At 42.4% G+C, this 16,172-nt stretch overlaps 1 protein-coding gene across 1 annotated transcript; it reads right to left on the bottom strand.

The window, feature by feature from the left end:
* Positions 1-7,086: 7,086 nt before the first annotated feature.
* On the bottom strand, positions 7,087-15,896 carry LOC143104175 (bcl-2-like protein 15). Its single transcript, XM_076268138.1, has 4 exons — positions 15,476-15,896; positions 14,369-14,484; positions 12,271-12,489; positions 7,087-8,043 (listed from the first exon to the last, which is right to left on the bottom strand). Exons 1-4 carry the CDS (start codon positions 15,570-15,572, stop codon positions 8,023-8,025), a joined length of 453 nt encoding a protein of 150 aa, XP_076124253.1. The 5' UTR covers positions 15,573-15,896; the 3' UTR covers positions 7,087-8,022.
* Positions 15,897-16,172: the final 276 nt, after the last annotated feature.

The raw sequence follows: 16,172 nt of genomic DNA, 5'->3' as shown, positions 1-16,172 counted from the left end.
CACATCAGGGAGAACATCAGAGAGAGAGAGAGAGAGAGAGAGAGAGAGAGAGAGAGAGAGAGAGAGAGAGAGAGAGAGAGAGAGAGAGAGAGAGAGAGATGATGGATAGACAGAGATAGGAAAAAGATGGATGAGAGAGAAAGAGAGAGAGATGTTAAGAGACTCTTTTTTTTTTAAGTGTCCCTCATGCGTGTGGCCCATTTATCAGGAGTGTGGTCATCTGTGTTCCGTGGACCATTTGCTTCTGTGATGTCTCACTGTGGTGGTGAAGTTCCTGTACACACACACACACACACACACACACACACACACACACACACGTATGTGGCATTAAAAGCTTTCAGGCAGCTGGACCAGCCCATCTCCCTTCTCAGTGGTGTTCATCAGAGAGAGGACGTTTCACTCTGAGATGAGGATCCAGGGCACATTGTGTGATTGTGGAGCGGAGCGTTGAAATGACTCCTGGCAGATGAGGACTATGTGGTTGTCACCATTATAGCAATCACAAAGGCAGCCCTCAGAACGCGAGCACCACACACACACACACACACACAAGTACACACACACAGGACCTGCAATCTGTGCAGTGGCATTCCTCTCTAATGTGCCATTTAGCTTAATCTCTAGCCACAGAAGTGCAAACCTTATAGGAGCATTTACAACCATGGCTATTTAACCGGAAGGAAACACGCGGTTCACAGCCGGTGCCTTTCTAGAAGCGTGGGGACGATTTTCAGAGCGTGGTGACGTTTCCTCCTCTCCTCTAGATCTCCTTCTTAAGGGTTAAGGGTCGTATCGGCCATCCACGCTGAAATGTTGACGAGGCTATTTTGGCCGAGGAATATCCATCTTGTGTGACAGGTGGGATATTAGAGTGAAGTATTACCATTTGCTGCTCTCCCCGCTTAGGGTTAGTCTAATCCATAGCGAGTGCGTCTGGAGGGGAAGGAGGGGAAGCCCTGGTTCCTCTCAGGGTGGCTGATCAATAAGCTGGCAAACTGACCAGAAGACTGTGGGGTATGGCGGGGGGGGGGGGGGGGGGGGGTTCTGTTTAAGTGTTTTTTTTGTGAAGGTCATTTGTTTCTTCCTGTTTTGATTTGAAATTCATCTCCCTTATGACGTTCAGTAGCTGTAAGAGGAATTGGCACTGGAAGAAAAATAAATCAAAAAGTAAAAAAAAAAACCTTGGTGAGTTTGTTTTTCTTTCTTACTTCAGGCCAGTAGTTTACCTACCATTACTGAGATATGTATATAGATATAGATATGTATATAGATATAGATATGTATATATATATATATATATATGTGTATATATATATATATATATATATATATATATATATTTAAAAGTGTCCAGGCACCGATTACTCGAGTGCAGTGATGAGTGAAGGGGCGATGCATGACAGAGGAAATGGGAAATGGCAGCAGCTCCTCCACAGGACGTTCACACAGCGAGAGATGAATAAAACATGGAGGAGTCGGATTCTAAGGCTAGACGCGTCCGGAATCCCTCCGCTGCAGCCCGAATACACAACACCGGGGTGTGTCTGTGAATCCCGCCGCTGCTACGGGAATACGCAACACTGGCGCTCAGCTGGAGGCCACTCTATGCACACATGGAAAACATACTAATCAATGTCTTCAAAACATTATACATCATGATCGAGAGGGCAAGTTTATAGCACAATTCATGCACACTGATACATATGTTGCATTACAAATTAGCATGTAAACATGGAAAAATAAGAAAATGCATTGTAAAAGAAATCTCAGAAAAGTAAGAGATTAAAAGATGGATGTGCATGAGTAAATGTGGTCTGAACTACATAACAAACAAAATTTAACTGAACAAAATCTACTACTCCAAGGCAACTGAAATTACAAATCCTTAAAATGATATCACATTTGTGTATTATAGCTTGGTTTCCAGAGGTGTGATTCTAAAGACAATTCACTGATATAGAGCTTCCTATTTATTCTCATGGTGCCATGTGTAAAGCTTGGTGACGTTGCTCTGTATAAACAGGGAAAGCTGTCGAAAGGTCGAGGTCAGCGGTCACCACTGCGGCTCGCTTCATATTCACAAGTTGTTTACGTTAGTCAGCTGACTCAGGGGCCCCTGTTGTGACATTTCTAAAGATGGGCGTCATCCAGCTCGCATCACACAGAGCCATCCGTCTCCTCCGGCGCTCGTGATGGCAGGGGTCGCCGTGGCGATCATGTGCCTTTAGGCTGGCACAAACACACTCAGGTAACATCACCAGGGAGACGAGCGTTGGAGCCTGCGGAAAGACAACCCAATCTCCAGAAGCTTCCAGAGTTCACAGAGTTTGGTCCATCATGTTACTGATGTCGTGTTTGTTGCATCAGAACACATCAGAGAGTGGGAGGCTGAGGATCAGATCTGAACCATAGACTATCTGGACTAGATATGATGCACTGACCACTGTGTCCATTCCAGAGTCCACTGTCACCAATGAATCATTTGGTTGTGTGTTTTCTGGTGTAGAGCTTATTGACACAGTACATGAGTAATCACGAAAAAAATTTCTTAAACGCAGAATGCTGAAGCGAGTCCTTGAGCTCCATAAGGATATTAACTCTGTGAGGAGTCAGACACATGTGTCTTTCCTATTTTCTAAATGTTTTATCTCTGTCTATTTTTTTTGTTAGAGGTTAATAACACCAAACCCCCTGAGCGACTAGCTGTCGGCACCCCAAGTCAAAACAGATTCCTCACAGCTATGAGTCAGGAACAAATGTAGGCTATCACTCTAATAACAGTGACTCTGCAGAAACATCTCTTAGAAGAAGGACTGTAGCAAACAACCTATTTCATCACTGGCCAGTCATACTTCCCAGTCGGAATAACTATTGCTGCATTGCTAAAAAAAAGGCCATGGCCACAAACGGGGTGATTTACGTTGTTGCTGAGCCATGGTAACAAATTTGCAAGTTTGATTATACTTCTATTAAATATAATGATGTTATCTATACAGTTATGTGTCACTAATTCCCTTAACAACTTACATGTAACTTTTACTATCAATCATAAAACAGACATATAATGTAGTTAGTTGATGAGAAACATATTATCCAAGCAGTACAGGTGGTTAGATGTGATAGCGCCCTCTTGATGGAAGGCTTTTACCTCCCTCTAGTGGTTGCATGTAAAAACAACCATGCACCCTCATCCCCTCCCGTCATGCAGCAACCCTCAGCTGCCACTGAGAGAGTGTTTAAAAACCACATCTCTATTGTGTAACTAGTTGTTCAATGCACCAGTGATTGGTAGCCAACAGTGCGGAGGAAACCCCTCTCTCGAAACCCCGCAGTCCAGAGCGGTAGAGCAGAGTGGCGACACTTAGCCCTCCTGTTGTGTTTGTTTTATGTTCACTAATTTTGTGTTCCCTATCAAAAATGACCACTGCATTATGACTTGTTATAAATCCATAGTAACACATATATTATCATCTAATGTTATGATAGACCTTTGTATCAACTTAAGTTCTATTGGATATTATCAGTTGTGTACTTCCATTTGCTGTTCATGGCCTACAGGCCTCATTGACCTGAGCTCATGCAAGTCAGAAAGGGGAAGATTCCATTGGGAAAAGGTTCCAGTGGGGGCTGGCATAGAGGCAAAGAGGGGGGTGAAGGGGGGTTGTGTGAATCTGAATGTACAGTCCATCTGATCAACAGGTATGTTCCTGGACTCAATTTTATGCAGTGACCATTTTCTCACCCATTCATTTCTAATGGCCGGCCGGTCATTTTTGACTGGGAACACAATGGGTGTTTTAAAGTTAAATAAAACACCCACATTGTTATGAAAATGATCAGAATTTGCTTTGTGTGTTCAGATATCCTGTATTATCAAAGTCATGATAATCAGAATAAATGTACTTTTTTGAGAGAAAAGAATTGTCAATCGAACAAATTTGACCACAAACACAACAGGAGAGACCATGGAAAAAGCAGTGGTTTTCCATGCCAGTTTCCGGATTGTGGGAGTTTTGGAACTGAACACGGCCAATCACTTGGTCAGTAGTCAATGAGTTACTAGACTACTGTCCTCCTGCATCCAGAAATACATCCCACCCTCCTGCCATTCAGCACAGGTTTTTTGGAACTTTTGATCGCGTGGTGGTGACATCAAAGAGTGTCGCAACTCTCTCTTTCCATGGCTCTGTCTCAGTCTAACGCTGTTCATTAAGCACACCTGATTAAAGTCAGCATGAATGGGTTACCTTGGCCAGGTGTATTTGACCACCTGGGTTACCTTGTGTTTGACCAATCAGCGGTAAAACATATTTAATCCCCTCATGTCCAACCTATACATCCCTTACATCCTATACATATACATCCCTTACGAAAGCAGGACCAAGAACCATCTGTTATCCCCTCTCATGTCCAACCTATACATCCTATATACCCTATACTGTACATCCCCCTTCCTACCTTACCCAACTCACCAGAGTCAGAGGGAATTTGAGTGTGTCAATTGGTCATTGTCATTAAAGGTAGGGCTGCACGATATTAGGAAAACATGCGATATGCGATACCATTATTGAGTACTGCGATAACGATATAATTTGCGATATTTAAATATACTGCTCAATAAAGGTTTTCCACACATATTTTGAAACCTTCCACCCTTTTCTCCATTCTCAAACTACATTCACAGAATGTCTGACAGTTCTTGCAAAATAAAACACTCGCCTCAAAAGTTTTACTTGTGCTCAGAACCAAACAGTGACAGAGTGATTCAGTGTATGATTGAAGTGTTCCCTTAATTTTTTTGAGCAGTATATTTAATGTTTTTTTTTTCATTCTGCTTGCTGCAAACATACACTGTAGGGTGGGGGGGGGGGGTAAATGTATAATTACAGAAATAAATGTATAATTTTTAAATAATATAAAATATCATGTAGCCTATATGGCCTGATGAAAGTGGACAGCTAAGAGACCTACTGACTAGGCTATCGAAGTTGTGTGGAAGATCTGCTCCTAATCCTCATAAAAGACGGGTGGACAGCCAATCTGAACACTTGTGCACCAACCAGCGGAATATTCCACATTGCCAGCCTTCGATGGGCCTAGCAAAGAAGCTAGGCCTACTTAAGCTATATCGCGGCAATCATCTCAGTCTGTAACCTCATACAGTACGCTGCGCATCCCACGTTATTAGGCTACCGGCATGCCGACTATGAGGGCAGCGGAAAGTGAAAGTAATTGGGCTGCAATCGCACAGTCCAGAAGTAGGTTAAACAACTTTTACAAATAACGAATCCTGATTACCTCTGTGCTGCTGTCTGGGGCTTTTGCTAAATGCAAATCATGAAATACAAGCCTTACAGACAGTGAAAGACAACTTCTGATATAACGATAACGAAAGAAATTGTTTATTTTAACACGGTGGAGAAGGACGCATTTGCGCTGTGTTTGTAACACGGCATCCTTCATAAAACCAAAATATTCCCATATAACAGACGTGCTTTTCCTTTTAGTCACTAATTCCTCTTCACCCAAGTGTAGCCTATCTCGCTCGACTCACTATTTTCAGCCATCACGACTTAGCTCCCTTAGACACACCTAAACTGGTAGGGGACGGGCGTTTCCTGGGCTGCATGACCGCATCAGTTTGGTAAAATATGTTGACATTCAGAATGTGAATACACCATAGACTGTATGGAATGCGCACGGCACAGAAAATGTATCGAATTTATCGAAAATTAAGTAATCTTTGCGGTATGTCCATCGCAAGTGTTGATATCGCGATAACGATAGATTTTAGATATATCGTGCAGCCCTAATTAAAGGGCATTAAATCCACCTCTAACCCAATCCCAAATCAAACATGACTTTAGACAGGGTGGGTAGGTGCTGGTTCAATCCATAAAGTGGAAGTGCAAAGTAAACATGGCTTGACAACTGGGTAAGTGCTTGCTGACTCAATCCGTAAAGTGCATGTGCAAAATCAAGCATGCCTTTAGATAGTAGCCTAGAAATCTAGACGCGCAAATTTGATAGAGAACTGATTATCCCGCCCCTCGGACTGAGCACTGCGAACGGTGAGTGACCAGACCCTACATTTTAATGTGGGTCTGGCTCGTCAGGCTATTTTATATACTGTAGTGGACTTGCAAGAGAAAACAAGACATGGCTATTTATGGTAGGTTTAGTATCAGGATTGGGTTAGGGGTGGATTTAATGTCCTCTAATTACACTGGCCTATAATATCCTCTAGGTGTAGATGGTCATCAAGGTAAGGTTGGGAAGGTGATGAATAGGTTGGACATGACAGGGGAATATAAGATACTCTTGACCAGAGGAGGAAGAAGAAGAAAAAGAAGAGGAAGAAGAAAAAGAAGAAGAGGAAACAGGGGGTGTCTATTAGATCAGCTCATGTCAGGTAACATGTTAAGGTCAGTATACTGTAAGTGCTTTAACAAAGGTTAAAGTGCTGAATAAAAGTTTATTTATGGTAGGGTTAGAACTAACACACTAATCACCAGGAATCAGCTGTTTGAGCTGTCAGTCTGACCCTCACTCTACACACTGGCCCGCCTCCAAGTGGACTTTCTGCACATGATATCATTTACCAGTGAACCTTGTTTGCACTTCACCAAGAGTATACTGTACAGTTCATCGGAATTTCAAGCAGCTTGTAGCTAACAGATAGCAATCAACAGATTGGAGGTCAGTTGTGTTTTCTTCAGTTTGCTTGCGAAGCTTCCTTGGGCCTATTTTTAATTACAAGAGGATCTGTACAAAGAAGGCTGATTTGACAAACAAGGAAAGGAAGTTGTATTTCTCCAACTTGTACTTGCTCAGAGCTCACATTTCTAGATAAAGACAGGCCGTAACAAGGGTGGCTGTTAAAGTCCTCTCTGATTAGTGCAATAAAAGGCATTTATTATATTACATTACATCTATTTACTGCTTACCACACACCACAATGACTTAGTAAAGTATACATCTGAAAAGAATGCATATTCCTTGAGCCAGTGATATCTGAGTGGTCGGTATAACTGGTATGTACTTTAACCATGTAATGAAAGAAAAAAATAATCACAAGTCACATTGTGGCTGGCTCAAAAGTGTGTATTTGATCAATCAACACATTTGGTATAATATGATGTTTTTGGTGTTTCAAATGGCAAACATCCACAAGTGTTACTACAAGTATAAGCATAACCATCCCTACTGCCGGATGAGAAGACATATTCGTAGACAACTGTTCATGTCTAAGCTATGACACGCTTCTCTGATATGTTCCATTCCCACCTGGATAGTGATGCTGGTTTAGGGAGGAAATGGAATCATCAGCTAGAGGAAGCTTTTTACAATTTTAAATTAATTTAAATTACATTTAAATTAAGACAAGAGGTGGATGTGGAAACGTGTTGAACAGATTGTCTTTTGCCCTTCATCCTAAAGCCTAACCAACTAAACTAACCATTGGGCAGCACCACTGACCACCAGATAACTAGACCGTAACTCCACATACCAACCCACAACTTAGCACACTTGACATTTTCAAGTAATATCTGGTGCAGCTCAAAAAGGATCCATGCTGTCCACCACTATGTTTCTACTACTTCTACTACTCTCTTGAAAGAGTAGTCTTACAAATATCACAAAATGTACTAACAAATATTTCTTTAAAAATCATACCCGTGTGGATGGGGTACTGTATACAAAGAGAGAGGTATGTGTGTCAGAAGAGCCCCATGATTTCAGTTGTGCAAAAAGTGTGTGATAATGAACATGATTTCTACTACTGCTACTACTACTACTACTACTACTACTACAAATGCTACTAATACTTCTACACCTCTACAGCTTTAGCAGTTTGCAGCACAGGAAGCATCACGAAAAGATGGCTTGCTGAGTGATTTGATTCGTTCTATGGCCATCAGTTCTGATTGAAAGGTGTGTGTCCCAGAGATGGTGTGGTGTAGTGGGGAGCACCGATTCCAGATGGACCCAAAATGGACTCTTTTTGATGAGTCATCTCTAACAGGAGATGGCGTTGTCCTGAAAAACAGAAGAGCAAACAAGCAAACATCAATCAGACATGGAACATTAAACACCCCTGAATCCTGGTTGATATAAGACATGGGACATTAAACACCCCTGAATCCTGGTTGATATAAGACAGGGGACATTAAACACCCCTTGATATAAGATAAAGTACATTAAGCACCCATGATTCCTGGTTGATATAAGATAAAGTCCTTCATGATCATGTTCTTCATGTTCTTCATGATCATTGACTTAAGACTATTTCTATATCACAACTGAAGACATTACACCAGTTCACTCTGAGAATGTTAAACAGTATATTTATGAAAATGTCATAAAAGTACATAAATCATAGAGCAATACTGAATAATTCATATTTTCATTCATTCACGCGTCATGGAGGATGGACACTCAAGCAAATGTGCTTGTAATTGTAGAATGTGGAAATGCAGGTTTGTTCTCCGATGTGAAGTTAATCGTGCACAAACGTGTTCAGAGAGTATTAGAGCTTCCATTTCTAGGGCACTGCATGCTTCACATCACTGTGATGACTCAGCAGGAGAGTATGCCATTGTTAGGCACTGACTACTACTCTTCTAGGAATGTAACCAGACACGTCGCATCAGGGTGGGAACGAGACATGTGTAATTAACAGGAATACTCCAGTCCAGGAGGAAGCACACAGAGGCTAATCAGCAGGCATAATCAGATAGCCCTTTTAGTATTAGTTTGAGTTTTAGTTTCGCCCATTTTCCCCTGAGGAAACTGCAGTTTCACCGCCAGCAGAGATGCAGATTCACCACGTGATTCATTCACATACGTCCTACGGAACTGATAACAGACAACGTGACACATGACAGACTGTGCAGGCAGATGCACAACACACAGACAGATATATAGAGGCCTATTAAAGCATCTCTATACTGAGGCATATATAGAGGCCTATATACATCTCTATACTGAAGCCTATATAGAGGCCTATTAAAGCATCTCTATACTGAGGCCTATATAGAGGCCTATATACATCTCTATACTGAGGCCTATATAGAGGCCTATTTAAGCATCTCTATACTGAGGCATATATAGGGGCCTATATACATCTCTATACTGAGGCCTATATAGAGGCCTATTAAAGCATCTCTATACTGAGGCATATATAGAGGCCTATATACATCTCTATACTGAGGCCTATATAGAGGCCTATATACATCTCTATACTGAAGCCTATATAGAGGCCTATTAAAGCATCTCTATACTGAGGCCTATATAGAGGCCTATTAAAGCATCTCTATACTAAGGCCTACTGTATATAGTGGCCTACATACATCTCTATACTGAGGCCTATATAGAGGCCTATTAAAGCATCTCTATACTGAGGCCTATATACATCTCTATACTGAGGCCTATATAGAGGCCTATTAAAGCATCTCTATACTAAGGCCTACTGTATATAGTGGCCTACATACATCTCTATACTGTCTCTTTTGGCTGGGAATGCTTCCAACATGCTTGCAGCACGACAATGGAAAGACAATACTGGAGATTAGGATCACTATTTGGCTTTCCTTTACTTAATTTAAAAATAATTATCGGCGTTCACCAGTTCACCAGCAGATGCTTCCTTAGCAAGTGTGTGTCTATCAGGCCAGTTCATCAGCAGATGTTTCCACAGAAAGTGTGTGTACCAGGCCAGTTCATCAGCAGATACATAATCCCTGACTGAGGAGCCACACTGTTCAGACGAATTCTGACAACCACACTAGGACCAATATCAGCCGACTTAACAACATCAGTCGACTTAACTTCACACGGAGGCATCTAGACGACGTGTTATTAAGGTAGACTTCAATAAGACAGACAGAAAGTGAGAGTGAGGCCCCGGCCGTGGCACGACTGGCTGGGGCACCTGCACCGTATGCTGGCGACCCGGGTTTGATTCCCGCCCCGTGGTCCTTTCCGGATCCCACCCCGACTCTCTCTCTCCCAATAGTCAAAAATATACTTTAAAAAAAAAAGAAAAAAAGAAAGTGACAGTGACACAGTGAAAATGACAAAGGAAGTCACAGCAAACATTTTAGGTCACACAACACAAAAGGCTTTCACACCATCTCACACAAGCTCAGTCCAAAAAACTTCTTAACAAACAATACTCAACATCACATACCAGTTAGTCAGCATCACATCCTGTGCTCAAGTCAAGATCGGAAACTGTTGAGTCATTACAACCATAAGTGAGGGGAGAACTCTGAAATCAAAACCGTCGACCACAATCTTCTAACCTTCACACAACAGCACCCATAAGAAAAGATGCCTTCTGGGAGGCAAATGTGCATGGTGGGGGAAATCAATTCCTGCCTTTCTATTATATCTACAAATTCATTAACACATGGGTGATATGCGTATATGTTTTCATTTACAAATTACAACCATAACTATAATCATATGAACATAAATCTGTGAATATTGTGGCCAATGTAGCAAATATTCAAAAACCTTTGTGTGGCTTTATTATCGTGGTTCCATGTGATCATGTAAACTAATGCATTCAGAGGAGCATAAAGAGAGAGAGAGAGACGATGATGTTCTTTGGGCAGGGATAGAAGGTGGCATGGGGTGAGTAAAAGACCAAAAACTGACCTATGTGGTTAAAAAGTGTCATAGCTTAGTCTAGGGTGCAGTTGTTGAATGTTAGATCATGTATGACCTCCCCCATGACATAAGACAATAGTCATCAATACTTTGTAGTAGTTAGTAGCTAAGCACTACCCTAGTTCAACTTAAAAAGAGCACTGATCAAATAACGTTACTACAGGAGACGAAGGGCGGAGAGAGAAGGAAATGATGACCAATCTGTACATCTGCTTTTTTACAATCGGTATTCATAATTCCATGGTGTTCTACAACTTTCTCATATAGTGAGCAATGGCTCAAGAGAGGATTATTGTGCAAGGCAAATCAGGGTTTTCCCGGCAACTCTCTATCAGGTTTCTTCACTTAACTTATATCATCTCACCTCTGCAATATGTTAGAAGACAATATGGTAGGCCTACAGTGACGCAACCTCTGATCGAAAAGTGACCCGACTTCTGAACGAGAAAAAAAATAATAATAATAATTGGGCTGCAATTAATTTACCTGGGCGGCCCACCCAAGTAAAGTGTGGGAAACCCTGCTCATACACAGTAGATATCACATTTCATGTACCGTAATTTCTCAACTATTAGCCGTGGCTTATACATTGATTTTGCTCAATTTCTTCAGGAATGAGGTTAATACACAGAGGCAGTTAATATGGTATTAATATGGTTTTGTTTCTTTCAACTTGCATAAAACACTGTCCTGCGGCTTATTCACAATGTGACGAATACACAGGAAATGACTACAATACTTGCATGACTGTATAAGTCTGTGGTAAGTAGCTTGCATAAAAACAGCATACTACCCGGCAACATGTAATGTAGGTCATCATATACAAAACATATTCTGTGCATTTTCTAAGTTACTGTATATAATGGGTCACACTTTTTGTACAAGTATAAGTTATTATACATATATTACATAGAAATGAACATAGGATAATCTTTTCTAGGCTTTTCTATATGGGCACCTAGACATGTGTGTCAAAGGTCCTGTGTGATTATAGCTGACTTCACAGAGAGATGGGAACTGCTGCACTAGACAACTAGAGAACTCGGATGATGACGAAGAGGCCACCTCACACACTGTGCCTGTACATCTGATCCAGTGCCTCGCCTTCTACACATACGCTTCCAGTGCACCCCCCAAACCCACCCCACATCTGATCCAGTGCCTCACCTTCCACACATGCACTTCCAGTGCACCCCCCCCCCAATCCACCCCACATCTGATCCAGTGCCTCACCTTCCACACATACACTTCCAGTGCACCCCCCAAACCCACCCCACATCTGATCCATTGCCTCACCTTCCACACATACACTTCCAGTGCACCCCCCAAACCCACCCCACATCTGATCCAGTGTCTCACCTTCCACACATACACTTCCAGTGGCCCCCCTCCAAACCCACCCAAGTGCCCCCCCTCCAACCCACTCCACCTCATTACCTAACCCATCCATCAAGTGCTTAACTTACCCATTAAGTTTACTCAGGCCGTGCACGCTCTTACCACGTAAGCCTGAACACCTATCCAGTGTCCTCCTCTCTCTCTCTCACACACACACACACACACACACACACACACACACACACTACTCACCCAGCCTCCTTGTGAAGCCACCCAGTTGGCGAGGCGTGTGTTGAGGAAGGCTGCCATGGCGCCCTGCACCGTGTCGACGATGTCTGGGCAGTTCTTCTTCACGTACAGTGCCACGGCCACGGATGCCTTCAGCAGGTCCTTCTCCGAGGCCACCTCGGACCGCTGCACCACCCACGACTGGCACAGGCTCTCCACGCTGCTGCTGAACGCTGACACCATCTGGTGGTAGGAAGACCAAATAGCATGTCTCTTACTAACCACATTATTACGCAAACACCATCGAATTCCACTACTGAACATCATCAGTTCACTCTCACTCATTCAGCAGTTTACAAGCTATGCACACATACACACACACACACACACACACTACAAATGGTCATTTTTATCACATACACACTAACCACACAGGTATGCTGTAACCCTCAGGTCCAAAGAACCATAAATGCACCTGAACCCAGACCACAGGTAAGATCCAGCCTACACTATCTACTAATCAGGACCGCAGGTAAGATCCAGCTTACACTATCTACAAGTCAGGACTTGTAGGACAGTGAAGAGAGGACAGGAAATGATTGGGAGGGAGATGGTACGGGACCCCGTGGGAACTGAGCCTGTGTGTGGTATGGGACACCGGTAATAACTGGGTCTTCATGGGAACTGAGCCTGTGTGTGGTATGGGACACCGATAATAACTGGGTCTCCATGGGAACTGAGCCTGTGTGTGGTACGGGACACCGGTCATACCTGGGTCTCCATGGGAACTGAGCCTGTGTGTGGTACGGGACAACGGTAATACCTGGGTCTCCACGGGAACTGAGCCTGTGTGTGGTACGGGACAACGGTGCTGCTGCTGCTGCTGTGCGGTTCCCCCACACCTGAGGTGCGTTCAAATTCGCAAACATAGGCGAACATTTGCGAACAATCGCAAACAGTCTGAGGAGGTAGTTCTCCGCAAACATACAGTGGAACTGGACGTGAGTTTGACGAAGGCAACAATGCAATTACCGTAACGGAATATTAACACCAAATCGTTCAAATTTTACTGTTTTTACACATTTTTCACCACGAACGTTCGCCACTGTTGCCAAATTTGAACGCACCTCGCTGTGTTTATGATTGCGACACAGACAGGGTGGCTATGAGGTTACATGTGGATTATAATGCTACAGTATAATTAAATTATAATGAAGACACTTAGTTACACTCCTATAACTTGTATATAATCATAATAATTGTGTCATCTTGTATCTGACACAAGTCCCTCTCCTAAGTGGTATATTAATTTTCCAAGGACTTTTTACTTCAAATACCAACAAGTTGTGTCACAGTGAAATGATAGGCTAGGCCTGCTTTACGTACACATCTGGCAACCATTTCCAGTGAAACCACTTTTGTTTGACTTCCTGTAAACAAAAAGTGAAAGTGAAAAGAGCTGCAGGAAGATCAGTGACTCATAACGACTTGGTCAGGTGTCACCGTATTGGACTTACAAATGTGTCATGCGAATATTTGTTTAAACACATCATGTTTATGATAAAGAAATAGACCACGCTAAGCATTCACATACATTCATTTTATCAAACACTCTGATTCAAAAATGGATTAAAAAGTTAGGTAGAGTATAAAACAAGCAATCTGCTGATCACGGAAAAAGAAGTTTTTAATAGCCTTCGGTTTCACCAAGCTGGGTCAACTAGAAGGGGGGAGTGTTTGAAGTGAAGCAGAACTGAAACGTGTGGACAATCAGCTGGACAGCTCAGCATTTGGAGAGCCGTTACTGTACACTCTGCATGTTTGCAAGCACGCACTCCATGTGATAGATATGTGGTCATCAGAGTGTACATACGGCTCTCTATGCCAACATGTGTGGGGCATCCAATTGTTTTGTGATTCACTAGATTAGACTAGATTACACTTCAAGAGTCGTAACAGTGACAAAATATGAGCATTAATTGATTGATTGACCGAATGGAATCAGCTGCTTCATCAGTTGATTCCACTGAATGTTGATCTGCCTGAATGTGGTTCATTACTCATTTTGTGATACATTTTTGAGACATAAAATAACATGGTTAGGCATTTAAGCAGGGTGTACCTGGTCTGATGCTGCTTGTTCCAGGCACTTGATCAGCGGCTGGATTCTCTTTTCGTCGTAGTCATCCCCAATCTCCCTGAGCTTGGATGCAATCTTGACAGGGTCAAACCCATCCTCTGTGTGGATTAAAGGAAACATACACAGTTTGTCAGGCCCAAAAGCACACAGCTGATTCACATACTGTAGGCCTACACGTACACAAAGAAGAGAAATATCTAGCTCAGCTGACAAGGAACAGCTGACTGGGCTGGGGCAGGTGCTTGTGTGTGTGTATGTGTTTGTGACTATTAATACTACTTTACAAGTTGATATGTTTCATTGTTTTTTATGCTTTGATCACTGTCTCAACAATATGCTACTAGAGCAACACTGGATTTGAATCTGACAGTGTGTGTGTGTGTGTGTGTGTGTGAGAGAGAGAGAGAGAGAGAGAGAAACTTTGAGTTTATTCAGTGTTTCCCATACATGGACTTATTTGTGGCGGCCCACCACAATATCAACACTGACCACCACACAATGATTTTCCATGTTGTACTATTTAAATAGGATGGAATTAGTTTATAGTAGAGCTATGTGCACCTTTGCGCAGCCTCTCATTGTATCTCAACTACCTACATGCACGTTTAAAGAAAACATTAACAATCCTGCAATATAAAAGTCGACTGGCTAAATTGTGCTTAAATATGCATCATAACCACGCTGCACTAATTTGTTAAAAACTTTTGCATTCAAGTTAATTCTGCAAACCTACCACCACAAATAGAATTCAATTCTGTGGGAAACACTGTTATTAGAATAGTGTTTTGTTAATGTCATTATGAGAGGGACTTAGCCATACAGTTCACATGCCTACTGGATATGCTGTACACAGTGTGTGGAAAGGTAGCTAGCTTGTCTGGCCCGGGACAGAGACGTCATGCACTTTCACTTTGGAAAGATTCAACATAGCTCACGCATATAGGCTACCTCTGGTTCTACGAGAACATATTATTTTCATTTGAATGATCATTACATTATCACCAGAATAGATAGCTGGTGAAAGTCAATGTCTTTAATGCTTCAATAAACACCTCGACTGCTTGGAATATAGCCTAGACTTCCACTTACCGTCGCCAATGCAATCTGTTTCGAGGCAACCTGCTTGGTCATCAAAAAGGCACCAGACTATGCTGTTAGTTTGATTCTGTAGGTCTGTCGGAGCCATCCTAGCTGATATTCCCCCACACAAAGGCGAGACAACCCCTGTGGGACAGCGGATGCCTCTGGTCACAGTGATCGCTCCGACGATGAGCCCAGTTCCTTGTTAATCAAGCTGTTCGACGACGCAATGACGACCCAGAACAGACGACACGCCTTGATCCTATCTTGGGAGCGGAACGAACGTAGTCCTTTCTTTGATAGACAACGACAAAAGACTAATACGGTCAAAACAAAGCAGACTATTTTAACGAGACAGTCGTTTCAACACCAAACACATAGGCTACTGTAGGTGCTACCAATGAACTCACACACCCAGCGCCAATGCGTGATTTCAAAATATGTCGTCATTAATCTAACCCCGCCCTCAAAAAACACTTCTTTGAGAGAGGGATGTTCATGATGATATTGCAATACAGCCTACTACTTCCAGAACGTTCTAGAAATAGTATGTTAGGCCTATATAGGCTATAATAATAATAATAATAATAATAATAATAGGCGTAAGACTAAGAGAGACTTTTGTGTGATAGACACACAGAAGCGGGGCAAAAAACCCCAATTAGGCTACCACCAAATTGGCTTGCATTAAGTAGGCTCAAGTCCC

The sequence above is a fragment of the Alosa pseudoharengus genome, unplaced genomic scaffold (assembly GCF_046254945.1).
Source record: "Alosa pseudoharengus isolate Yale_2024_CS ecotype anadromous, Long Island Sound unplaced genomic scaffold, YU_APseudo_1.1 YU_APseudo_1.1_scf_5, whole genome shotgun sequence".
In the NCBI taxonomy this organism is placed as follows: Eukaryota; Metazoa; Chordata; class Actinopteri; order Clupeiformes; family Clupeidae; genus Alosa; species Alosa pseudoharengus.
Note: the sequence above shows the minus strand (reverse complement) of the source record. Positions and strands in the feature narration are given on the sequence as shown.

Coding starts and splice junctions, on each gene's coding strand:
- LOC143104175 (XM_076268138.1), bottom strand. CDS start 15,572: ATGGCTCCGACAGACCTACAGAATCAAACTAACAGCATAGTCTGGTGC. Junction 14,485..15,475: donor AACAGATTGCATTGGCGACG/GTAAGTGGAAGT, acceptor TAATCCACACAG/AGGATGGGTTTGACCCTGTC. Junction 12,490..14,368: donor AACAAGCAGCATCAGACCAG/GTACACCCTGCT, acceptor TCCTACCACCAG/ATGGTGTCAGCGTTCAGCAG.